This window comes from Triturus cristatus, chromosome 3_1 (assembly GCF_964204655.1).
Source record: "Triturus cristatus chromosome 3_1, aTriCri1.1, whole genome shotgun sequence".
In the NCBI taxonomy this organism is placed as follows: Eukaryota; Metazoa; Chordata; class Amphibia; order Caudata; family Salamandridae; genus Triturus; species Triturus cristatus.
In genome coordinates this window covers 11,536,005-11,562,095 of record NC_140583.1, presented here as the reverse complement: position 1 = coordinate 11,562,095, position 26,091 = coordinate 11,536,005, and the positions used below count along the sequence as shown (strand labels likewise).

The following is a 26,091-nucleotide window of genomic DNA, read 5'->3' as shown; positions in this document are numbered from 1 at the left end:
GTCTGCAGGGATGGGTACAGGGACTTGAGAGCGAGATGGACTGCTCGTAGCTCCAAGAAGTTGATGTGATAGCTCTGCTCGGTAGCGGACCAGAGACCTTGTACTTGAAGCCGGCCCATATGAGCCCCCCAGCCCTGCATGGAGGCGTCTGTGACCACCGTCTGTGTCGGAGGCGCCTGATGGAATGGGACGCCGTGAAGCAGATGGGAGCGCTTCATCCACCACCGGATGGAATCTTTGGCGGCTTGATGAAGGGTAATGTGATCTTCCCAGCGGCCGGTCCTCTGCGACCACTGATCCTCTAGGTCTTGTTGCAGAGGACGCATGTGCAGACGTGCGTTGGGCACGATGTAGATGCACGAGGCCATGGATCCCAGGAGAGATGACACTTGTCTGGCTGTGGGATATTCCGTGCTGAGAAGCGTGCAGCTTTTTTGCAGCATGGAGGATAACCTCTCCTCCGAAGGACACACGCTTGCGCTTGAGGAGTCTAGAGAGGCGCCCAGGTAGTGGATCCGCTGAGTTGGATTGAGGATCGACTTCCGGTAGTTGACCTGAAGGCCCAACGAGTGTAGAAGGTTTAGGCAGAACGAGAGATGACTCTGGAGTTGAACCGGGGTGGAACTTTTTAAGAGCCAGTCGTCTAGATATGGGTAGACGAATATCTTCCGTTTGCGGAGAAATGCAGCCACCACCGCCATGCACTTTGAGAACGTTCGTGGCGCGGACTTGAGGCCGAATGGCAGGACTTTGTATTGATAATGTTGGTGAAAGATGCGAAATCTGAGAAACTTCCGATGTTTCGCTGAGACAGGAATGTGGAAGTATGCATCCTGTAAATCGATGGCACACATCCAGTCCCCTTGGTGTAGATGTGGGAAGATCTGGTGCAGTGCTAGCATCCTGAATTTTTCCCTTCTGAGAAATCTGTTGAGTAGGCGGAGATCGAGGATGGGTCTGTAGTCTCCGATCGCTCCTCTTTTCTGAACAAGAAAATACCGGGAGTACACTCCCCGATTTCTCTGCCTGTTTGGAACTTCCTCTATGGCGTTTTTGGAGAGGAGAGTGGCAACTTCGTCCTTTAAAAGCTTGTTTTGGCTGAGAGGGAGTGGCTGTTTCCGTGGGGGTACCTGCGGAGGGGGAGATTTGAACCTCAGCAAGTAGCCACGCTCTACAATACTCAGCACCCATTTGTCGTTTGTAATTGTATTCCACTCTGCCAGGTGAGCGGTGACACTTCCTCCCACCGGAGTGGCGAACGAGTGCGGAGGAAGTAAGTTTTCACTGCTTGGGAGGTTGCTTGTTAGAGGACTGCTGCTGTTTAGCATTTCCTCTTCCTCTGCCCCGGCCCCTTTGCTGAAACTGGGACCTCTGTTGGTTTTGAGAGGACCATTGGGGCGTTTGAACGCGCTGGTGAAAAGCACGTTTGTCGCCCTGGCGAAAGCGCTTGCGGAACTCTTTGCGTTTTTCCAGTCCCACAGCCTTTACAGTGTCCAATTCCGTTTTCATCTTGCTCATTTGGTCGTCCGCATGAGCTCCAAATAGCGATGATCCATTAAACGGCAGGTTAAGAATCCTTTTCTGCGCATCTGGTTTGAGGGCTGTTAATCTGAGCCAGGCCGAACGGCGGGAGCAGATGCCATGGGAGTAGCCATGCGCGGCTAGGTCTGATGCATCCGCCGCTGCGCTTATTACTTGGTTTGCCACCAGTCCGCCTTCATGTAGGATCTCCGTGAAGTCCTGCCTGTCCTCCCTAGGCAATCTCTCCACGAATCTGGCCAGGGAATCCCATAGGGAACGATCATACCTCCCTAGCAGGGCTGAAGCGCTAGCGACCTTCATATGCGCAGCAGATGTGTTGCACATTCTCCTGCCGTAGGAGTCCATCAGCTTGCTGTCCTTCTCAGGGGGGACAGAAGCAGATATTGAGGCTGAGTGAGACTTCATGGCCGCCGCCACTATCACCGAATCCGCTGGCGGGTCCGCCCTCAAGAATAAAGGGTCCTCGGCCGGAGCCTTGTACTTCTTTGCTATTCTCGAGGGGACCGAGCCCACTGTAGCCGGTGTAAGGAACGTGGCCATCGCTGGTTCTAACAATCCTGGCACCAACGGGAGCAGAGGTCTGGGAGCTGACCGATGGTGTAAAGTGTCAAAGATCACAGAAGTGGGTGCCTGAGGGGCGTGCAGTGCGATGTTCAACTTTTGCGCCCCTCTACCCAGGACGTCCGAGAAAGTTATAATGTCATCCACCGGGGACACTCGCGATGGAGGCGTGGATGAAAAAGTAGGAGAGTAGTCCCGGACTGAGGATCTTGTGGATGCAGTCCCAGTGGACGACCTGGTGCGTCGCCTCTTGTGGGAGCGTTCGCTTTGGTGAGCCCTTGATCCTGATCTGCGCTTGGACGGAGATCTTGGACGTTTTGGCGCGGTGCGACGGTCCCTGGAACGAGACCGGCGTGGTGAAATTGGCCGTGGATCCCTCGGAGGCGATTTACTCCTGCGCGGTGGGGAGTACATGCGGGAGTAGTCCGATCCCGGACTCCGACATGCGGCAGCGCCCACATCTCGTAACCAGCGCGGTGACAGTCCAAACCGCTCTGGAGCCTCGGGTGATCTTTCTGGAGATATTTGCACGATGTGCAGTCCCGGAGATGATGACTGTTCTCCTGGGGACCTCTCCGCGGGCGGTCCAGTCTTCGCCCTCGACGTCGAATCCCTTGACGTCGTCGACGTCTGCGTCACCATCGGCAAGTGTGAGGTATGCCGCTCTGGCACCTGACGTCGGCTAGATGATCTCGACGTCGGCCGTGTCTTCGACGTCGACCTCTCTCGCCGTCGACTGGGCGACTTCGACGTCGACCTCTCTCGACGTCGACTGGGCGACTTCGACGTCGACCTCTCTCGACGTCGACTGGGCGACTTCGACGTCGACCTCTCTCGACGCCGACTGGGCGACTTCGACGTCGACCTCTCTCGACGCCGACTGGGCGACTTCGACGTCGACCTCTCTCGACGTCGACGTGGTGATCTTGACGGCGACCTCCCTCGACGTCGACTTCTTGACGTCGATCTTCCTCTCGACGTCGACCTTCTATGTCGCCGAGTGGGGGTAACCATCGACGGCGACCGGCCCACTCGCGGCGGAATGTACGTCGCCGCATCTCTCGACGTCGACCCCCTCGAGGGTGGCGGAGAGTGTCTCGACGTCGACGGAAGCCTCGACGTCGACGGAGACAGTTCAGATGTCACCAGACTAGCAGCCTTCGAGCCCGAAGGGCCGCCTCTCGACGCCGACTTACTTTTGCGCGGCGGAGACTCTTGATGGTGGGATGAATCCCTTGACGCCGAAGTTCTCTGCCTCTTCGCCGGCATCCTCGACGTCGACGGCGAACCTCTTGGACTCCTGGTCTTCTTGGAGCCCGGGGAGCTGGTATGTCGCCGTTTCTGTACTTGCGTAGCTGAAGAAGGTGGTCTTGATGAGGAATGCTCGCCTTCACGACGGCTTCGTTCCTTCTCCAGTCTTGCATGCAGTTTAATGCGCTCTCTGTCCCTCAGAGTGCGCTTTGAGAACTTCTGGCAGTGGGGACACTGGTCAGGATCGTGTTTTGATGGTAAACACACAATACACACCGAGTGTGGATCCAACAGTGCCATTTTATTACCACAAGAAGGGCATTTCCTGAATAAAGGAGACATTCTGACTGGAAAAAAATTGGAAAATTCACTGGAACCAGCAGAATTAGCCCTTATAAGCCAGAAAACGTCGAAAAAAGCTAGAAAAAGCTGTAATTCAAAATTTCAGTCAAAAAACTGAAGAGCTCAAGCTCCAGGATCCTCACAGAAGGAGCCGGAAAAAAGAACTGGCCCAACTGTCACCTGTAGTGCATCATGGGAGCAGGGGGTCACGGGCAGGCCTTAAAGGCACGGTCCCCCTACTCTAATGCCTTAAAGGCAAGGTGTCAGTTTTCTTGGATTCTTGATACTCTACTGCAGCCTACTGGCGAATGCCTACAATTACATGTTGCTTTATGGCAATAAAGCAGTGCTGTGTTATAATTTGCCTGATGCTTCCTTTTTTCCTTACGGGTTACGGGGGCACTACTATGCAAAAATATGTAATTTACAGCATTGCCATGTTTTGAACATTATTAGGCTGCATTTATATGTTTTCACATATGTATATATATATATATATTTATATATATGTATTTTCTATATGCTCCGGGATCCCGCACATGGGCGGGGATTATTCATAGATTATAGATTATGACTATTGATGAGTATCCCCTGGATGAGAACCAGTGAGGACCAGTTGATTAAAGCAGCAAGTGGCCTAGGGAAGCTCACAAAGCTTCCCCTCTGTGAACCCTGCCCTTCCTGGGGGAGGCGGCTTGGCTCCTCGGCCCAGGATGTGCATTGTTTCAGGGCCCAGGGAGCAGCAGGCTCTCGACGCAGGGGTCCAGAAACAGGTCTGGTGGTGGCAGCTGTAAGCAGCCACTCAGCCTGGACACTATTGGTAAATTGTATTTCAGGGGGCATCTCTAAGATGCCTTCTGTGTGCATTTTTCATTAAATCCCACACTTGCATCAGTGTGGGTTTAATGTGCTAAGAAGTTTGATACCAAACTTCTCCGTTTTCAGTGTAGCCATTATGGTGCTGTAGAGTTTGTAATGACAAACTTCCAGCACCATATACTCTTAATGGCAGCACTGCACTTACAATGTCCAAGAATGGACTTAGACACTGTAGGGGTACAGGGCTCATGCACCTGTACCCTCACCACTGGTATAGTGCACTCAGCTAGAGGGGTGACTAACCTATGCCAAGGCAGTGAGTTGTAGGCATGGCACACAGGGATGTGTGCCATGTCGACTCCTGTGTTCTGCACCAAAACACGCAGCCTGCCAAGGCAGTGTGTGAGTGTAATGGTGCAGGACCTCCAAGGGTGGCACAATAAGTGCTGCAGCCCTTAGAGGTCTTCCCTGGGGACAGTGCCCTGGGTACCTGTGGTACCATTTACTAGGGGCTGACCTGTGGCCAGAGATGCCAATTGGGTTTTGTTCTTAATGCAGGTTTAGGGAAAAAACATAGGCCTTGGGCACCTTATTGACAGGAGTCCAGGGAACACTCAGTCAAAGCACATCAGCAGTTCAGCAAAAAGTGGGGGCATACCATGCAGAAAGAGGGCACTTTCTCACAGTTACTGCTACAGTTCTCCTTCTCATTCTTCCCACAGGTTCACTGATGGAGTCGACTAGTGGAGGACCATTATCGCTGGACCATTTATTATGGTGTCTGCTGACTGCCTTCGGCTGAGCTTGTAGTGCTTCCAGTGGACTCCTAGACCTGCCTGCTACTATTCTACACCCTGGATGCAGTGCCCCTAAAGTCGTTAGTCCTCTGGGCTGACCCCACAGGCAATACCTGATGCGTAACAGCACATTATGGGGGCTTGGGTTCAGCATGGAATATAAATGGTAGATCACTAGTGAATGCAGGGGCTGGCCGGGTTATATGTGGACCAAACAGGTTATATCGGATTGCTTACGAGCGTCTTCACGTGGGATGGACAGTCTTCACTGCATCTCACCTCAAAACATTCCATTTAGGGCAAACTACACCCAAAACCTCATCAACCATGTAGTTCCAGATGAGGACAGGTACCCATTGCACGTCATGAAGCTTTATGGCCTGGTCAGTAAAATGAAAAGCTATATAGATTCTACAATATAATAGGTACTGAGGAGAAAATTAGAGGTAAAATAGGACAAATAAATGGCTAAAGGACCAAACAAAATTGTGGGGCCTCATCATCTACAAGTAAAAGACCTAAATGAAAATCAACAGGGTGACACGGAGAATAAAATAGGATATATTACAAATTAAAGAAGGGCAATGCAAGAACTGAAGAAAACGACGAGTATCAAAAATCAAGACTTTTGACCAGCAAATAAACAAGATTGCTGCAATCCAAGAAATCTCCAAATAGTGTTTAGGGCATACATGTACCAGATATACTCACCTCCCATTGGGTGGAGGCCACTCAGGTTGTTGAGGTTCCCAGCGGATGTGGTCTGCTGAAGGAGCTGCAAATAAAGCTAGACATTACACCAAAACAAAACAAGAACGAAAGTGAGGGCTGGCTCAGCTTCTGAGAGGTAGAGCAGCACACTTAACCCAAGGAGAAGACTTAAATGAAAGGCAGAATAGACCAGGACAAAGGCAAAAGGAAACTACAGAGGGTTTGGGGGTGTCACAAAGAAGCCTGATTACAGAGTGAAACGCAGCTAGGAATAAGCCTACAGCAAGAACAAGAAATGCTGGGGTAGATAATCAGAGCAACAGGGAGCATATGAAAAGAACAAAAGTAGTTTGGCAAATCAAAGGATGCAAGGCTTTTTGGGTATGGCAGGGGGCGGGGAGAAAATTGACCAAAGAAGGGAAAGGGATTTGGGCAGAGCATGTCAGACTATAGGATGATTTTGTGAGGCAGTGGAAAAATAGAGGAGAAGAACGAACACAAGACAAATTAGAAGGTTGAGCAATGAATACTAGAAGAGTGATTTTTTGGAGTGTTGAAGATGGGTCGGTTTGGAGCAGATCAAAAGGGTAAATCTGCTGCGCAAACAAGAGGACAGCAGAACAGGGTAGATCAGTGGCTACCACGGCACAGAACATGGGTGTTGTAAGGACTTCCAGCAGAGCAGACCTGTGAACATGTATGGGGATTATTCAGAAGAGCAATCAATGCAGACAGTCAAAAAATGATAGGGTGAACAGACTGTGCCGACATGGAAACAGAGGGGAAAATGTGGAAGCAGTGGTCAGTTGCAAAAGGACAGATGGTTTGGATGATCGCGGCTACAAAACGAACAAAGGGGGGGGGGGGCTGAATAGTGGGCAGAGGACAGAAGAGGGGCCAAAATGACAGTTCTGGGTAGCCAAAAAAGGTTACTTAAGGGAGCCGCTGCCAGCCACAACAGTACATATAATTTGCAGATTGTTGGGGGACTGGGCCTTGGAAGTATATGAAGGTTGCGACAGACAGCTACAAGACGACCAAGGGGTGGACTGGTGCCACAAGAGGCCTGCGGAAGGAGTCTGCACAGGAAGCTTAAGACCAAGCCCGTGCAAATACAAACATGAGGGAAAAGAAGAGATTTATTCAAAGAAAGGTTTGTTAGTAATAATAAATGTTCATCTACTGCACACAAGTCTAGCATCAACCTGTGCTAAGTAAAAAAAAAAAAAAGGGCAACATTACTGTTAACACTACCTACTGGTTTGACATAATAAAATAGGGCATCAGTCCAAGAATTTCTGCACATAAGTCTACTTGTGACACAGAAATACAATCGAGAATGCCCCCAAACTAGAACGCTCAGTTGTCTGAAATCAGTACCATATGCACTAGTCTTACTCAGTCTCACTAGGTTAAAGTGGGAGACAATATTTAACCATCATCATGGTGCCAACTGCAAAACAAATGTTAGACGTATGTGAGGGTTTAAACTGGAAGGAGGAACAATTAGGATTAGTTACTTACCTGTAATCCTAGTTCTCATCCAGGGGTATACTCATCAAAGTCATAATCTATGAATAATCCCCGCCCATGTGCGGGATCCCGGAGCATGTAGAACATACATACATACACATATAATATATATAGATATACATATGTGAAAACATATACATGCAGCCTAAAAATGTTCAAAACATGGCAATGCTGTAAATTACATATGTTTGCATAGTAGTGCCCCCTAACCCGTAAGGAAAAAAGGAAGCATCAGGCAAATTATAACACAACACTGCTTTATTGTCATAAAGCAACTTGTAATTGTAAGCATTCGCCAGTAGGCTGCAGCAGAGTATCAAGAAACAAAGAAAACTGACACCTTGCCTTTAAGGCAGAGTAGGGGGACCGTGCCTTTAAGACCTGCATGAGACCCCCTGCTCCCATGATGCATTACAGGTGGCAGTTGGGCCAGTTCTTTTTGGCGGTGCATCCGCACCCGAGTAGATCTGCATGCCATACATCACGTACTTAAAGAGAAACCATGCTCGTCCGGGGAGGTGGGTGGGTCGCTTATGACTTTGATGAGTATACCCCTGGATGAGAACTAGGATTACAGGTAAGTAACTAATCCTTCTCATCCAGGGGATACTCATCAATAGTCATAATCTGTGACTAGAGTAGCAAGCCCATACCCAAAGTCTCGCGGACGAGCACGACAGCATTTAAAACGTACAGTAAAAACACATTTTGCATCACAGTTATGCAAACAGGTTCCTCAGAGAAGCCTGCCCCACCTGGGCGTCGGCCTGCGTGTCTGAATCTAGGCAATAATGGCGCGTAAAGGTATGAACTGAGCGCCATGTAGCCGCTTTGCAGATTTCAGACATGGGAACGTTGCGAAGGAGTGCAACAGTAGAAGCCTTCCCTCGAGTAGAGTGTGCTCTAGGTTTGCCCTGCAGAACCTTGTGGGACAGTTGGTAAGACAAGGCTATACATGAGACAATCCATCTAGAGATGGACCTCTTGGAGGCAGCCAGCCCGGTATTCGTGGGCCCATAGTTAACAAAGAGCCTACCTGACTTTCTAAGCGGAAGGGTCTTAGCCAGATAGAATTTCAAAACCCTCCGGAGGTCAAGAGAATGTAAGGCTCTCTCCGGGGGAGTGGATGGCTGAGGAAAAAAGGTGGGCAAAGTGATCACCTGATTAATGTGGAATTCCGAGACCACCTTGGGCAGGAAGCTCGGATGAGTATGGAGCACCACCCTATTAGCATGAAACACCGTGTAAGGTTCCTTGCAGCAGAGGGCCTGAATTTCACTGACCCTAAGGGCCGAAGTGATGGCTACTAAGGCGGCAGCCTTCCAGGTCAGATGCTGCAAAGACGCCTTATGAATTGGTTCAAAAGGGGCCCCCATTAGCTGAGAGAGAACGATGTTAAGTTCCCAGGAAGGGGAAGGAGACCTCACTGGAGGGTAAACTTTCTTAAGCCCTTCTAAGAAATCCTTTACCACTGGCATCTGGAAGAATGAGGTCTGGGTAGGAGACTTCCTATAGGCTGTAATAGCCGCTAAGTGTACTCTGATGGAAGAGTACTTTAACCCAGACTTCGCCAAGTACAGTAAGTAGGGGAGAATAACCTGTTCTTGACCCCGCATCGGATCAAGGGTGTTATCTCTACACCAAACGTAGAATCTTTTCCACTTAAAGGCGTAAGACTTCCTAGTGGAGGGCCTCTTTGCCTCCCGGAGAATGTTCATACAGTCCGGAGGCAGATCTAAATGTCCGTATTGGATGAATTCAGGAGCCATGCCGTCAAGCTGAGGGAGGGAAGATTGGGATGAAACACCCTCCCCTTGTCCTTGGTCAGCAAGTTCGGTAGGCAAGGCAACCTCCTGTGTGGTACTTCCGACAGCTGGAGTAGATCCGGGTACCACCACTGGCGGGGCCACTCCGGGGCTATCAGGATCATCCGAGTCCTGGCCCTGTAAAGCTTCTGTATCACAGCCGGGATGAGAGGGAGAGGAGGAAAAGCGTAAAGCAATGTCCTCGACCAGCTGATCAAAAGTGCGTTCCCCTCCGACCCCCGTTGAGGGAACCTGGAGGCGAAGACGGGGCATTTTTTGTTTGCCGCGTCTGCGAAAAGATAGATGTCCGGTACGCCCCACAACCGGAAGATCTGCTGAGCGACGTCTTCGTTGAGCACCCAGTCGTGCGCTTCGACGAAGTCTCTGCTGAGGCCGTCTGCTTGCACGTTCAGGGTCCCTGGGCAGGTGAACAGCGACGATCGCCAGGTTTCTCGCCAGAAGCCATCTCCAGATGGACTGGGCTTCCAGAGACAAGACCCGCGATCTGGTGCCTCCTTGTTTGTTCAGATAGAACATAGTTAAGGTGTTGTCTGTCTGAACCTGAACATAGTTGGTCTGCAGGGATGGATACAGGGACTTGAGAGCTAGGTGGACTGCTCGTAGCTCCAAGAAGTTGATGTGATAAGACTGTTCGATAGCGGACCAGAGACCTTGTACTTGCAGCTGGGCCATATGAGCACCCCAGCCCTGCATTGAGGCATCTGTGACCACTGTCTGTGTCGGAGGCGCCTGATGGAAAGGGACGCCGTGAAGCAGATGGGAGCGCTTCATCCACCACCGGATGGAGTCTTTGGCGGCTTGATGAAGGGTGATGGGATCTTCCCAGCGGCCGGACCTCTGGGACCACTGATCTTCTAGGTCTTGTTGCAGAGGACGCATGTGCAGACGTGCATTGGGCACAATGTAAATGCACAAAGCCATCGACCCCAGGAGAGATGACACTTGTCTGGCTGTGGGAAACGCCGTGCTGAGAAGCATGCGGCCTTTCTGAAGCATGGAGGATAACCTCTCCTTCGAAGGACAAACGCTTGCGGAGTCTAGAGAGGCGCCCTGGTAGTGGATCCGCTGCGTGGGATTGAGGACCGACTTCTTGTAGTCGAGCAGGAGTGGAACTCTTCAAGAGCCAGTCGTCGAGATAGGGGTAGACGAATATCTTCCGCTTGCGGAGAAAAGCAGCTACCACCACCATGCACTTGGAGAAAGTGTGTGGTGCGGATTTGAGGCCGAATGGCAGAACCCTGTATTGATAATGCCTGCGAGAGATCTGAAATCTGAGAAACTTTCGATGTTTCGTTGAGACAGGAATATGGAAGTATGCATCCTGTAAGTCGATGGCACACATCCAGTCCCCCTGGTGGAGATGTGGGAAGATCTGGTGCAGTGCCAGCATTCTGAATTTCTCTCTTTTGACAAATCCGTTGAGGAGGCGGAGATCGAGGATGGGTCTGTACTCTCTGACCGCTCCTCGTTTCTGAACAAGAAAATACCGGGAGTACACTCCGAGATTTCTTTGCCTGGTTGGAACCTCCTCTAAGGCGTTCTTGGAGAGGAGAGTGGCAACTTCGTCCTTTAAAGAACAAGTTACTTACCTTCGGTAACGATGTATCTGTAAGAAACATTAGTTAGTTAGATTCCTCACCTTAGAATATCCCCAGGCGTCAGACTGGATCCGGAAGATTTTTCGTCAGCAATACCCCTTGCGCGTCGCTAGGCGTCGTCTGCGGCTCCGCGTCCGTCGTCGGCGTCGTACGCCGGAATGACGTCAGAGTACTTAGATGCCGCCCTCGCGCGCTGACGTCAGTTCTTGTACATAGCTTTCCGCGCCAGGAACGCAGAGCCATGCAAAGACCGACACTGGTGCCAAAAATAAAATCTAGGGGCCTGAAAAGGATAACCTTAACCCTAGATGTCAGTTCGCAGAACGGGGAGGCTCGGTGGGTCGGTGAGGAATCTAACTAACTAATGTTTCTTACATATACATCGTTACCGAAGGTAAGTAACTTGTTCATCTGAAAGAAACACGTTAGATTCCTCACCTTAGAATAGATACCCAAGCAATACCATCCCCGGTGGTGGGTCTGCGAACCAAGATCACACCAGAAAGTCCTGGAGGACAGAACGGCCAAAGAAGCCATCCCTCCGGACTTGGCTGTCAAGGCAATAATGCCTGGCAAACGTGTGTAGCGAAGCCCACGTCGCCGCCTGACAGATGTCCTGCAAAGGGACACCCCGTCCCAAAGCAGTAGTAGCCAATTTTGATGCACAAAACGACCCACCGAGAGATGGTCCGTTTGTGCACCGCTTTCCCCTTCTTAGCACCCACGTATCCAACGAAAAGTTGGTCGTCCACCCGGAACTGCTTTGTGCGGTCCAGATAAAAGGAGAGCGCACGTTTTGGGTCCAGACGGTGGAGCCTCTCTTCCTCTTTGGAAGGATGCGGAGGCGGAAAGAAGGTGGGCAAGGTGACAGACTGCCCAAGATGAAATGGAGTCATCACTTTCGGAAGAAAGGAGGGACGAGGCCGAAGGACAACCTTGTCCGGATGAACAGACAGAAAAGGAGGCTTTGAGGATAAAGCCTGGAGCTCCCTCACCCGTCTAGCCGAGGTGATGGCTACCAGAAAAGCAGTCTTTAGAGTTAGAAGACGAAGAGGGCAATTGTGAAGAGGCTCGAAGGGAGCGCACATCAGGAATGTCAAGACAAGATTCAAGTCCCACTGAGGCATTACAAAAGGGACAGGAGGGAACGTGTGAGTAATGCCTTTTAGAAAGCGTGTAACTACAGGGGACTTGAAAAGAGAAGGCTGATCAGGAAGCCGCAAGAAGGCAGAGATGGCAGCAAGATAACCGTTCAGAGTGCCCAGGGCAGAGCCCTGCCGGGCCAAAGAAAGAAGAAAGAGGAGAACCTCAGAAAGAGGGGCGGAAAGGGGATCCACAGCCTTTGCTGTGCACCATGCCACAAATTTGTTCCACCGGCAGGCGTATACCGTCTTTGTGGAGGGACGCCTGGCTGCCAGAATGATATCACAGACTTCAGGAGGCAAGTCAAATGGCATCAACTGCCGCCGCTCAATCTCCACGCATGGAGGTGGAGGCTGGACAGGTTCGGGTGGAGGACCGTCCCCTGCTGCTGCGACAGAAGATCCTGCCGAAGGGGCAGACGTAACGGAGGATCGGTCAGCATACTGAGTAGCTCGGGATACCAGTACCTTCGTGCCCAATCCGGAGCCACCAAGATAACTTGGGCCCGGTTGTGCCTGATCTTCTTCAGCACTCTGGGCAGAAGTGGTATAGGCGGAAAGGCGTACAACAGACCGCAACTCCACTCGCGACGAAAAGCGTCGCCGAGCGAGTGCCGCCTTGGAAATTCCAACGCGCAGAACTGCTGACATTGCGCGTTCTCTTCGGTGGCGAATAGATCTAACCAAGGCTCTCCCCACTGCTGAAAGAGACCTTGCGCCACTTCGGAGTTCAGACGCCATTCGTGATCCATCATGCACCGGCGGCTGAGTTCGTCTGCTCTGGCGTTCAGAGAGCCTGCCAGATGTTGAACCACCAGGGTGACGCCCTGGTGTTCCAGCCATGTCCAGAGGCGCAGAGCCTCCTGACAAAGGGTCCACGACCCCACCCGCCCTGTTAGTTGCAATACCACATGGCGGTGGTGTTGTCCGTGAACACCTGCACGACACTTCCCCTGACAGAGGGAAGGAAGGAAGGCTTTCAGTGCAAGTCGGATCGCTCTCAACTCCAACAAGTTGATGTGGAGTTGAGACTCCGCCGGAGACCAGAGGCCTCTGATCTCCGCCTCTCCCATATGGCCACCCCATCCCAGGAGGGACGCATCCGTCACGACGACATGCTCCGGTTGGGGAAGGGAGAGGTTCTTGCCCTTGACCCAATCGCGGTCCGTGAGCCACCACTGCAACTGCTGTGCAGTGCCCTCCGAGATCAAGACATGGTCGGACAGGTTGCCGTGATGCTGGGCCCACTGAAACTTCAGGTCCCACTGCAGAGCCCGCATGCGCCGTCTGGCGTGATGCACTAGTAGGATGCAGGAGGCCATCAGCCCCAGAAGCCGCAACACTAGCCTGACTGAGACCCAGGATAGAGGCCGAAAGATGGGAATCAGGGCCTGTATATCCCGGACCCGCTGTTCCGGTATATGGACCCGGAACTGCGCCGAATCGAGAACCGCTCCGATGAAGAGGAGCTTTTGAGAGGGGCTCAGGTGTGACTTCGGCACGTTGATGGAAAATCCCAGCAAATGCAGGAGATCCGCCGTAGTCTGGAGGTGGGAGACGACTGCCTGGGGCGAGCCCGCCTTCAACAACCAGTCGTCGAGATAGGGGAAGACTGGAACCCCTGATCTGCGCAGATGAGCTGCGACCACCGCCATCACTTTCGTGAACACCCGAGGGGCACTGGTGAGGCAGAAGAGGAGCACGGTAAACTGAAAGTGCTCTGGGCCCACCGTGAACCGCAGGTAACTCCGGTGGGCCGGCAGGACAGGGATGTGGAAATATGCGTCCTGCAAGTCCAACGCTACCATCCAGTCTCCGGGGTCTAGAGCAGCTAGAACCTGAGCCAAAGTTAACATCTTGAACCTTTCCTTCCGGAGGAAGGTATTGACGTTCCGGAGGTCCAAGATAGGGCGTAGGCCCCCTTTGCCCTTCTTGGGAACCAGAAAGTAGTGGGAATAACAACCACGACCTACTTCTGGGCTCGGAACGCGCTCGACGGCCCCCTTGGCCAAGAGGGCCGAAACTTCCTCGTGGAGAAGATTCAAATGATCCCCCGAGATACGGTGGTGCTGCGGTGGCATGGCTGGAGGGGTCGTCTCGAAGGGGAGGGAGTAGCCCCTTCGGACGATTTGCAGCACCCACCTGTCCGATGTGATGGACCGCCAGTGGAGCAGGTGATGGCGAACTCTGCCGCCCACTGGCGTGGAATGGGCCTGAAAGCTCGGACTAGGAAGGCTTTGAGGCGGATGCTGCCGGGGTGGATGTGGGCTGACCTCGTCGTCCTCCAGAACCGCCTCGGCGGAAACCACGTCCGCGCGCAGGTTGGTTCTGCGGCTGGTGGCTAGGCGCACGTGAGGAGGCACCCCTTCCTTGGCCACGAAAGGGGCGAAAGGCGGAAGTTTGCGACCGCGGGGCCGAGAGGCCCAAGGACTTGGCCTTAAAGCGATTCAGCGCACTGTCCGCTTTCTCGCCAAAAAGGCGAGTGCCATCAAAGGGCATGTCCATGAGAGTGCTCTGGACATCGCCCGAAAATGACGTGGACCGCAGCCAGGCGTGACGTCTAAGCGCCACTGAGGTAGAAATCGCCCTACCCAGCGAGTCCGTGGTGTCAAGCCCACATCGTATAGCATGTCGCGCGGCATCCCTCCCATCGGCCAGAGCCTGGGTAAGTCGTGTCCGGACCTCCTCCAGACACAGGGGCAGCACGTCCTCCACCGCATCCCACAGAGAGTGGGAATAATGGTCCAAGAGACAAGCGGTGTTCAAAGACCGCAGGCCCAAACTAAGGGAGGAGAACAGCTTCTTGCCAAACTGCTCTAGTCTCTTGGAATCCCGGTCCGGCGGGGCGGTCGGGAAAGAGGATTGGGAGGTGGAGGCCTGGGTAACCAGGCTCTCAGGGGTAGGGTGTTGGGACAGAAAACTGGGGTCGCCCGGAGCAGGGCGGTGGCGCCTGGCGACGTTCCTGTCCACAGCAGGAACTGTGGAGGGCTTGGACCAGGTGCCCTGTAGAACATCAGTGAGGGCCTCATTGAATGGCAGCAGAGGCTCAGTGGAGCTTGCTGCAGACTGAAGCACCTCAGTGAGGACGTTCGTCCTCACAGCCACGGCAGGTAGCTCGAGCCCAAGGGCTGCGGCTGCCTTGCGCAGCACCACAGAGAAAGCAGCACCCTCCTCCGAAGCCACAGTCGGAGGAGAGATGAATCCAGTGTCTGGTGAGGTATCCAGGCCACTGGCCTCCCCCAGTTCATCTGCCCAGTCCTGGGACAGTTGGGCCTGAGCGGCCATAGGATCCTCGGATCCCTCCCAGTTGTCCCCATCATCCGACTCCTGGTGTAGAGGAGAAAGTAACGGAGCCGGGCGGTAGACATGATGTGTCTCTAGCGGCGCCGATCGCGGCGTCCATCGACGCCGTACCGGCGCCGGGCCCGGAGTGGGACTGAACAGGGGCTCGACGTCGAACGGAGTCGACGTCGGGGGGTGGTACCGGTGTCGACGCCGGCGGAGGAGGAGGCGTGACGAGGTCGACCGGCGTCGACGGGGACTCAAGAACGGGTCCCACGGGCGCTTGCGGCGTCGAGGCCGGAGCCGTCAACGGCGCCGGGGCCGGAGCCACCGGCAGGCAAGGCAGCCCAGTCGGGTCCGCGGGGCCCAAAGGCGCACCAGCGGGCGCCGACGGCGGAGCCAGCTTCCTCATGGCCGAGAGGAAGGCACTGACTTCCGCCGGCGTCGCGTCAGTCCCAGGGACCGGAGGGTATGAGAACGTGCGCGGCGCCTGCGGCGCCGCTGGAGCCGCGGGGGTGGAACCACCCTGACCCTCGGCCGACCGGCGAGGGGAGTCCGAAGAGCGGTGTCGCCTCTTGGACTTCTTGGAATGCTTCGACTTACCCGAAGACTTGGATCCCGACAACCGATGGTGACGTCGGCTGCGGCTCCGCGACCGATCCTTGGACCTCCTCCTGGACCGGGATCGAGAGGCGCGCGGAGCTGAGTGGCGAATCTCGAGAAGCTTACGGGACCGCTCCCGTCTAGCCTTCGAGGTCAGGGCCTTGCAGTCCGAGCACGACGCCGCGTCGTGATCGAGGCCCAAGCAAAAAAGGCACCGGCGGTGATGGTCCGTAACCGACATCAAGCGGCTACAGTCCGTACAGGCTTTGAAACCAGGCATCCTACCGGCACCGGAGTCGAGACAGGATCAAAAAGGATCAAAAAGTTAGTCAAAAATTGACTAAAGGGGTAGCTCTCCCGGATCTGCGCTTACTGGCGTGGAAAAAAGAAGAACTGACGTCAGCACGCGAGGGCGGCGTCTAAGTACTCCGACGACGTCATTCCGGCGCACGACGCCGACGATGGACGCGGAGCCGCAGACGACGCCTCGCGACGCGCAAGGGGTATTGCTGACGAAAAATCTTCCGGATCCAGTCTGACGCCTGGGGATATTCTAAGGTGAGGAATCTAACTAACGTGTTTCTTTCAGAATAGTTGGTTTTGGATGGGAGGGAGTGGCTGCCTCCGTGGAGGTACCTGCGGAGGGGGGGATTTGAACCTCAGCAAGTAGCCATGCTCTACAATATTCAACACCCATCTGTCGTTTGTAATGGCTTTCCACTCTGTAAGGTGAACGGTGATACTTCCTCCCACCGGAGTGGCGAACGAGAGCGGAGGAAGTAAGATTTCACTGTTTCGCGGGCTGTTTGGTAGAGGACTGTTGCTGTTTCGCATTTCCTCTTCCTCTGCCCCGACCCCTTTGCTGAAACTGGGACCTCTGTTGATTCTGGGAGGACCATTGGGGCGTTTGAACGCGCTGGTGAAAGGCACGTTTGTCGCCCTGGCGAAAACGCTTTCGGAATTCTTTGCGTTTTTCCAGCCCCACAGCCTTCACGGTGTCCAACTCTGCCTTCATCTTGCTCATATGGTCATCCGCATGAGCACCAAATAATGATGATCCATTAAAGGGCAGATTGAGAATTCTCTTTTGTGCGTCAGGCTTGAGGCCAGTTAGTCTCAGCCAGGCCGAACGCCGAGAGCAGACGCCCTGCGAGTAGCCATGCGCGGCAAGGTCCAAGGCATCAGCCGCTGCGCTGATGATTTGATTGGCCACCAGTCCGCCTTCTTGTAGGATCTCTGTGAAGTCCCGCCTGTCTTCTCTAGGCAGCTTCTCCGCGAATCTGGCGAGGGAATCCCACCGGGAACGATCATACCGCCCCAGCAGAGCTGAAGCGCTAGCCACCTTCATGTGCGAGGCAGAGGTGTTGCACATTTTCCTGCCGTAGGAATCCATCAGCTTGCTGTCCTTCTCAGGGGGGACAGAAGAACACACTGAGGTCGAGTGGGACTTCATAGCTGCTGCCACGATCACCGAGTCCGCTGGGGGGTCAGCCCTCAAGAACAAAGGATCCTCGGCTGGAGCCTTATACTTCTTCGCTATTCTTGACGGAACCGAGCCCGCCGTAGCAAGGAACGTGGCCATAGCTGGGTCCAACAATCCTGGCACCAAAGGGAGCAGAGGTCTGGGTGCAAAGTGTCAAAGATCACTGAAGTGGGTGCCTGAGGGATGTGCAGCGCGATGTTCAATTTCTGCGCCCCTCTACCCAGGACGTCTGTGAAGGTAGCGATGTCATCCACCGGGGACACTCGCGATGGAGGCGTAGAGGAAAAAGTAGGAGAGTAGTCCCGGACTGAGGACCTTGTGGATGAAGTCCCAGTGGGCGACCTGGTGCGTCTTCTCTTGTGAGAGCATTCGCTATGGTGAGCCCTAGACCTTGAGATGCGCTTTGACGGAGATCTTGGACGTCTGTGCACGGAGCGGCGGTCCCTGGAACGAGACCGACGGGGAGTAGGTGGCCTTGAATCCCTTGGGGGAGACTTACTCCTGCGCGGTGGAGAATACCTGCGGGAGTAGTCCGATCCAGGACTTAGACATGTGCCAGCGCCTACATCCCGCAACCAGCGAGGTGACAGTCCGAACCTCTCTGGAGACTTGGGTGAGCCTTCCGGAGATATTTGCACGATGTGCAGTCCCAGAGATGATGACTGCTCTCCTTTCGACGTCGAGTTCCTCGACGTCGACGACATCTGCATCACCATCGGCAAGCGTGGGGTATGGCGTTCTGGCCTCAACGGCGGTCTCGACGCCGATCGCGGAGACCTCGACATCCTCTTCTCCGGCACTTGACATCGACTGGATGACTTCGACGTCGGCCTTGCACGCCGTCGACTGGGTGACTTCGACGACGACCTCTCTCGGCGTCGACTCCTCGACGACGACCTCTCTCGACGTCGACTCCTCGACGTCGACCTCTCACGCCGTCGACTCCTCGACGTCGAACTCTCACGCCGTCGACGTCGACCTCTCACGCCGTCGAGTGGGCGACTTCGACCTCTCACGGCGTCGAATTGTGGATCTCGACGTCGACCTTCCTCTCGACGTCGACCTTCTATGTCGCCGAGTGGGGGTATCCCTCGACGGCGACCTGCTCACTCGCGGCGGAACGTACGTCGCCGCATCTCTCGACGCCGACCCCCTCGAGGGTGGCGGAGAGTGTCTCGACGTCGACGGAAGCCTCAACGTCGACAGACAGTCCGGACCTCCCCGGACTAGCACCCTTCGAGCCCGAAGGGCTGCGCCTCGACGCAGACTTACTTTTGCGCGGCGGACATCGATGGGGAGATGAATCCCTTGACGCCGAAGTTGTCTTCTGCCTTTTCGGCGGCCTCTTCGACGTTGACGACGAATTCCTAGGACTCGGTCTTTCTGGAGCCAGGAGAGCTGGTGTGTCGCCGTTTTTGCGATTGTGTAGCTGAAGAAGGTGGTCTTGATGAAGAAGGATCGCCTTCGCGACGGCTTCTGCTCTTCTCCAGCTGTGCCTGTAGTCTAATGCGCTCTCTATCCCTCAGAGTGCGCTTGGAGAACTTCTGGCAGTGAGGACACCGGTCAGGATCGTGTTTAGATGGTAAACACGCAATACACACCGAGTGTGGATCTGCCAGTGCCATCTTGTTGCCACAAGAAGGGTATTTTCGAAATAAAGGAGGCATTCTGACTGGAAAAAATTCGAGATTTTACTGGAACCAGCAGAATCAGCCCCCAGAAGCCAGAAAACGTCGAAAAATGCTTGAAAAAGCTGTAATTTCCAAAATTTCAGTCAAAAACTGAAGAGCTCAAGCTCCAGGATCCCTCACAGAAGGAGCTGGAAAAAAGAACTGGCCCAACTGCCACCTGTAATGCATCATGGGAGCAGGGGGTCTCATGCAGGTCTTAAAGGCACGGTCCCCCTACTCTGCCTTAAAGGCAAGGTGTCAGTTTTCTTTGTTTCTTGATACTCTGCTGCAGCCTACTGGCGAATGCTTACAATTACAAGTTGCTTTATGACAATAAAGAATAATATGTTTAGAGTGCAGCAAATAACCAGAAAGTATTTTGCTGAAACTCACAATGCACTACAATACACCCTAAACTAAGATTGTTTGGATATTTTTCCCCATTTTAAGGCTAGAGTAACTAAATTATTGGAGATAGTCCTATTGGAATGGATGAACTGGCATCTCTACCAGCCGAGTACCAGGATGGTGGAGCCCAAATTAGAACAATAAGGATCCCGGTCATAAATACAGACCTCATTTTTAGGGCTCGCCCCTCGTGATGCACTGCGCAGCAGTGCTCGCGCAGGCGAGCCGTTTTGTAGGGGGTTTAGAAACGGACCTTGGAATCGCACACGCTCGTGCGTGTGCTTTTCCTTTTGGGTTCCGTATTGGGCTTTGCGCATGTGTTTCTTTTGTTTTTACAGACCCCGCAATAGGCCAAAGGCGGGCGCATTGCTCCGCCCATGGCCTATTGGTGTCTGTTACGCGCACCAAAGTCCATATGTCTTCAATTATCATGCCCAGACACAGGCGCGATAATTGAAGACATGGCTCGCAGTGGCGCGCACGCACCACTCGCAACCGTGTTTTTTTCTTCTTTTTTTACGTAGCTCCGTCATTTGTTTTTTAATGGACCTCTAATCTTTCCCATGCAAAAAAGGTATTAACTCTCCATACTCCAACTTTAACTGAGGCTTCCCCAGCTCTTCATCTCGGTCTCGAGAGCTACTTATTTTCTTAACATGCCTGGCTTTGCCTATGCTCTCTGACCTTATTTTGGTGACTAGATTGGCTCTAGGACTTTCGCAAGGTATGGCTTGCACTTCTCATGTTTCACACCAGCCGACCCACTGCCTTGCAGCACACCCTACTTTTATTTTAATTTTTACTAATGGCGGTCCGCTTTAATTATAGCGGCCGCGTTGTTTTAATATATTTATTTTAACAGCGGGGTTCGCATTTAGTGGCCACACTTACTTATCTTATTTACTAGCGCCCATGCAGCGCTTTCAGATTCATATAGGCCGCAGCCCCTTTCTTTACACAAACCACGTCTAAAGAAAGGGGCGTGGCCTCTATGAATGTGAAAGCGCTGCATGGGCGGTAGTAAACCAACAAATATTTGCAATGCAATAAGTCTCGCGTTTGCGAGAGTTTAAGCTATTGCATTGCAAATATTGGTCTTGTCAGCTGTCGTTGCGGCTTTGAACAACTTTCGACACAGATGATGTCTCTCCTGCCAACAGTGGTAAACACCAAAGTAATTGATGAAGGTGTCCTCTTATACCACAGAATGCGGGGTTGGTTCAGATTCTGTTGTTCTGAATTAACTTGACAGTTAGGTCTGTCCATTGTACAAAATGTACTCCGTGCACAGCCATGTGCTCAGTAGCTGGTCACACCCCTTGTTCCTGTGCCTCCTGGCTGACAGCGCCACCCTCACTTTATTGTTGTTGTGCAAGTTACCCTCCAGCGCCCCACCTAAAGGAATATGCTACTTACCAGTATGCATCTGTTCTTGGCATGTAGAGCTGTAGAGCCACTCACTTAGGATAGTAGATCGCCATCTGGTGTTGGGCTCGGATGCTTGCAGGTTGTTGTCTTCGGAAGAAGTCTTAGGTCACGAGATAGGTGACTCCTCCCTTGGACTACAGTGCGCATGGGCATCCACTCCATCCTCAGATTGTTTTTCGCCATGATGGGAAATGATGGAGTTTGTAAAAAGAGAGATGTCCATGTGTAATGTCTAAGTAAGACGATGCTGGAACAGATACAGGTCCCGGGGAGGTGGGTGGGCGTGTGCGACTCTGCAGCTCTACATGCCAAGAACAGATGCATACTGGTAAGTAGCATATTCCGTTCGAGGCATATGAGCTGCAGATCACACACTTAAGACAGACTATATAGCAGTGCCTTTCCTAGCGGTGGTCACCTGCATCGGTTGCAGCAGTTTGGAATAAGGTTTTAAGGACAGCCTGACCTACAGAAGCTTGTTGTTTTGCTTGCATGTCAACACAGTAGTGTTTAGTGAAGGTGTGTGTTGTAGACCATGTGGCTGCCTTACAAATATCTTCTAAGGGAATGTTTCCTAAGAATGCCATGGAAGCCCCTATTTTGCGTGTGGAATGCGCTCTAGGGGGAACTGATAGTGTGCGTTTAGCCTTGTGGTAGCATATTTGGATACATTTAACTATCCACCTGGCTATCCCGGAATTGGAAATGGGGTTGCCTTTATGTGGTGGAGAGAAAGCAACAAACAATTGTTTGGTTTTGCGGAATGATTTGGTTCTGTCAATGTAGTAAAGCAGGGCTCTTTTAATGTCTAAGGTATGAAGAGCTCTTTCAGCTACCGAGTCCGGATTTGGGAAGAACACTGGTAGCTCAACTGATTGGTTAAGATGGAATGGAGATATGACTTTTGGCAGGAATTTCAGATTTGTTCTAAGAACCACTTTGTTGCGGTGTAATTGTAGGAATGGTTCTTGTATGGTTAAAGCCTGGATTTCACTTACCTTTCTAAGGGATGTGATAGCAATAAGGAAAGCCACTTTCCATGTGAGGAACTGCAGTTCGCATTTATGCATAGGTTCAAATGGGGGTCCACACTGGAGAGGGTGGTAATCTGGGCGGAATAATCCTCTTAAGGCCTTCCATGAAGGCTTTAATCGCAGGTACTCTAAATAGTGACAAGTGTTGTCGATTTTGTAAGTAGGCTGCTAATGCTGCTAGGTGGACACGTATGGATGAGTACGCTAAATTACATCTTTGCAAGTGTAGTAAGTAGCAAATGATGTTCTGGATGGATGCATCCAGTGGGCGTATATCATTGTTAGTGCAGTAAATGGCAAATCTTTTCCATTTTGCAGCATAGCATGCTCCAGTGGTAGGTCGCCTGGCCTCTTTTATAATATTCATGCAGTCTGGTGGTAGGTTGAGGTAACCGAACTCTAGGACTTAAGGAGCCAGATCGCTAGATTCAGTTGACCTGGATCTGGGTGTCTGATTTCTCCATGGTTCTGGGTTAATAAGGACGGAGAGAGGTGCAGTTTTTGGTGTGGAACTAGAGAGAGTTCCGGCAGTGTTGTGAACCAGGGCTGGCGTGCCCATGTGGGAGCTACTAGGATCAGTTTGAGACTGTTGCCGGAGCTTGCGTACCACGAATGGAAAGAGTGGGAGAGGCGGAAAAGCGTACGCAAATCTGCCTGTCCAGTTCATCCATATCGCATTGCCCTTCGACTGTGGGTGGGGAAACCTGGGGGCAAAGGTTGGGCATTTTGCATTTTCGTGTGTGGCGAACAGATCTATGTCTGGTTGGCCCCATTGTTGGAAAAAGGGGAGGAGGACTTGTGGATGTAATTCCCATTCGTGGATCTGTTGAGTGTGGACTTAACAGGTCGGCAATCTGATTGTGAACCCCTGGAAGGTGTTCTGCAAGTAGGTAGATGTTCTGGGGAACGGCCCATCTCCAAAACTTCTGTGCGAGCTGGGACAGATGCAGAGAATGTGTGCCTCCTTGTTTTTGTATATAATACATGGATGTCATGTTGTCCGTACGGATGAGGACAGCTTTGTTCTGGAGATGTATTTGGAATGATTTTAGTGCTAGGGATACTGCCAGTAGTTCCAGGTAATTGATATGGAGCACTTTCTGTCGAGTGGTCCATTTGCCCCGAGTGGTGTGTCCTAGAAGATGGGCTCCCCATCCCGTGAGTGATGCGTCCGTTGTTAGCACTATTTGTGGAAGAGGCTCGAGGAACGGCCGCCCTTTGGACAGGTTTATTGTGCTCCACCATTTTAGAGAGCGATGTGAGCGGCTGTCCACCAACACCAGATCTGTTAGTTGTCCGTGAGCCTGATTCCACTGACATGCTAGACACTCTTCCAAGGGACGCATTTGTAGTCTTGCATAAGGCACAATGAAGATGCAGGACGCCATCATGCCTATGAGTTGCATGAACACTCTTGCTGGAAGAGAGTGTTGGGTTTGAAATTTTGCGATCAGAGCTTGTATATTGGCTATCCTGGCTGGGCTGGGATATGCTAGGGCTTTGGCGGTATTTATGGTGGCTCCCAGATATTGATGTATGTAGGAGAGTTGGAGATGAGATTTGGGATAGTTTATTGTGAATCCTAAGCTGTGTAAGAGTTGAATAGTTTGGTAAGTGTGTAGAACGCATTTGTTGAATGAGTTGGCTTTTATTAGCCAGTCGTCTAGATACGGGAAGACATGAATTTGTTGTCTTCTGAGATGCGCTGCTACTACTGCTAGACATTTGGTGAATACTCTGGGCGCAGTTGTTACCCCGAATGGAAGGACTGTAAACTGATAGTGTTGTCCGTCCACCACAAACCTTAGGTACTTCCTGTGAGCAGGATTTATTGGAATGTGAAAATAAGCGTCCTTGAGATCTAGTATGGCAAGGAAATCTCCTTGTTGTAGTAGTGGGAGCACTTGTTGAAGAGTGATCATATGGAAATGATCTGAGTTTATACATAGATTTAGGGGTCTGATGTTGTGAGAAAGTGCCATCTTTCTTGCATGGTATGCCCCCACTTTTTGCTGAATTGCTGAATGTACTTTGGCAGGAGTCCAGGGCACACTCAGTCAATCAGGTGCCCAGGGCCTATGTTCCTTCCCTAAAACAAAACAAACCCAAATTGGCAAACCCTGGCCACATGTCAGCCCCTGGTAAACGGTACCCTAGGTACCCAGGGCCTTGTGACTAGGGAAGGCCTCTAAGGGCTGCAGCACTCCTTGTGCCACCCTTAGAGGCCCTGTACCCTTACACACACACACTGCCTTTGCAGGCTGAGTGTTTGGGTGCAAGACAAAAACAAAGTCGACATGGCACACATCCCTGTGTGCCATGCCCATCACCTACACTGCCATGGCATACATCAGTCACCCCTCAAGCTGGGTGCCTTATGCCGATGGTGTGGGCACAGGAGCAGGGGCCCTGTGCCCCTACAGTACCCAGGTCCATTCCTGAGCACTGTAAGTGCAGTGCTGCCATTTAAGAGTACATGGTGCTGAGAGCTCGTCAAACACGAGCTCCACAGTGTGAGAAAGTGGCTCTGTATATACTGTTCCTTAATAGGTACAGGGTGTACAGAGTCCACAGACCCCAAGGGTTTAACAGAGGTTAAAGTTAGATATAACCTTACTCTCCAAAGTGGTAGCCTGGTCGAGCAGTAAGGCAGTATCAGAGGACGTGTAAAGCATTTGTTGTACACACTCAGTCAGCAAATAGTTCCACACACTCAATAACTGAACTCTAGGCCAATGGTTTGTATATAAAAAAATATAGGCTTGTTTTATTTTAGAACCAACACTTGGAATTAAAATATACTTTCTCGAGAGGAGATGTTTCATAAAAATACTTTTGTATATGCAATAGACTTTTTAGTAAACAGTTACAAATAGTTGCAGTAGGCAACTCTATTCCTAAACACAATACACTGAGCTCAATGATAAATTCTAATTATTTGCAACAGATTACTTTTCAGATTACTTTTGTAATTCCAGGCTTGGATCCTAGATCCAGTCCTGGGTCAGTTCTCAGAATCAGCTGTTGAAAGTCGACTTTGGTACTGTAATGATTTTTAACTAATATTTAGCTATTTCAAAAGTTAGCACTTAGAAAGTATTTCAGAGCAAACAATCAATGATTCCCTATAGAAGGAAATGTAGGTTACAGGTACAGAAGGTTATCGTTACTTTAGTAATCCAGTACTGGGTGTCTAGACTCAGTACTGGGACCTTTATCCAAAACAGGTAAGTAATTACGTTTTCAGATGTTATACGATTTTTGATGAATATTTAGAAATTGCAGAAATCAACACTAAGAAGAAATTTCACAGAAAAGCAGTCAATGGTTTCCTATGGAAGAAAAATGAGTTAAAGGTAAGTATAGTTGTGGGTACTTTTCAGAGTCAGTGCTGGGCACCAAGATCCAGCACTGGGAGCTCACCTAAGAGCAGGTGAGTAAATTCGTTTGTCACTCAGCTGATTTTTGGTGATTATTTGAAGATTTGAAAAGTCCACACTTAGAAGAATTTTCAAGAAAAAACCAGTTAATGTTACCCTATGAGGAAAATGAAGTTAGCGGTTTAAGGGTAAATACTCAACTGGCAGAGTTGAAGTTCTGGGCATAGACTCAGGGGTCCCCCAGTGTCAGGTAGGTACAGTTAGTTCACCCTCAGCGGTTTCAGGACGGCCGGGTGCAGAGAGAGTTAGGCCCAATGTTATCCTATGACGGATAGGGGGGCCTTGGTTGGTGGCTGCTGTCTGGCAAGCCACGCGGCTGTGGGAGCTGGGCTCCTGGTCACTTACTCAGGGCAAGTGGGGAAGTAGGTTAGAGTAGAGTTTTCACTGCCAGGGCCACTCGGGCGGCTGGGTGCAGGGTGCTTTTGAGCCGTCGGGCGCTCAATGGATTTCTATGGGAAATCTCCGGTTTGGAAAAAGACTGCAGGCTCGGGGACGAGGATTCTTCAGGTGCCACCACCACTTCGAGAGGTAAGTTGGGTAGTCGGAGGATAGGTAGGTATCCCGGTATTGGGCACAGAGGGACGTGGGGCGCCTGGTGCAGGGGTGCCTTTTGGTGTCGGG

The 26,091-nt window shown here is 51.8% G+C and overlaps 1 protein-coding gene across 7 annotated transcripts in view; it reads right to left on the bottom strand.

The window, feature by feature from the left end:
- CELF1 (CUGBP Elav-like family member 1) overlaps nt 1-26,091 on the bottom strand; it is a 548,902-nt gene that overhangs the window by 272,948 nt on the left and 249,863 nt on the right. For 4 of the 7 annotated variants that reach the window (XM_085646533.1, XM_085646537.1, XM_085646534.1 and 1 more), the window contains exon 9: nt 6,024-6,099. In XM_085646533.1, the coding sequence (XP_085502659.1) occupies nt 6,024-6,099 (76 nt within the window). The remainder of the gene's footprint in view (nt 1-6,023; nt 6,100-26,091) is intronic. The other 3 variants (XM_085646539.1, XM_085646535.1, XM_085646536.1) reach the window with 1 other exon arrangement.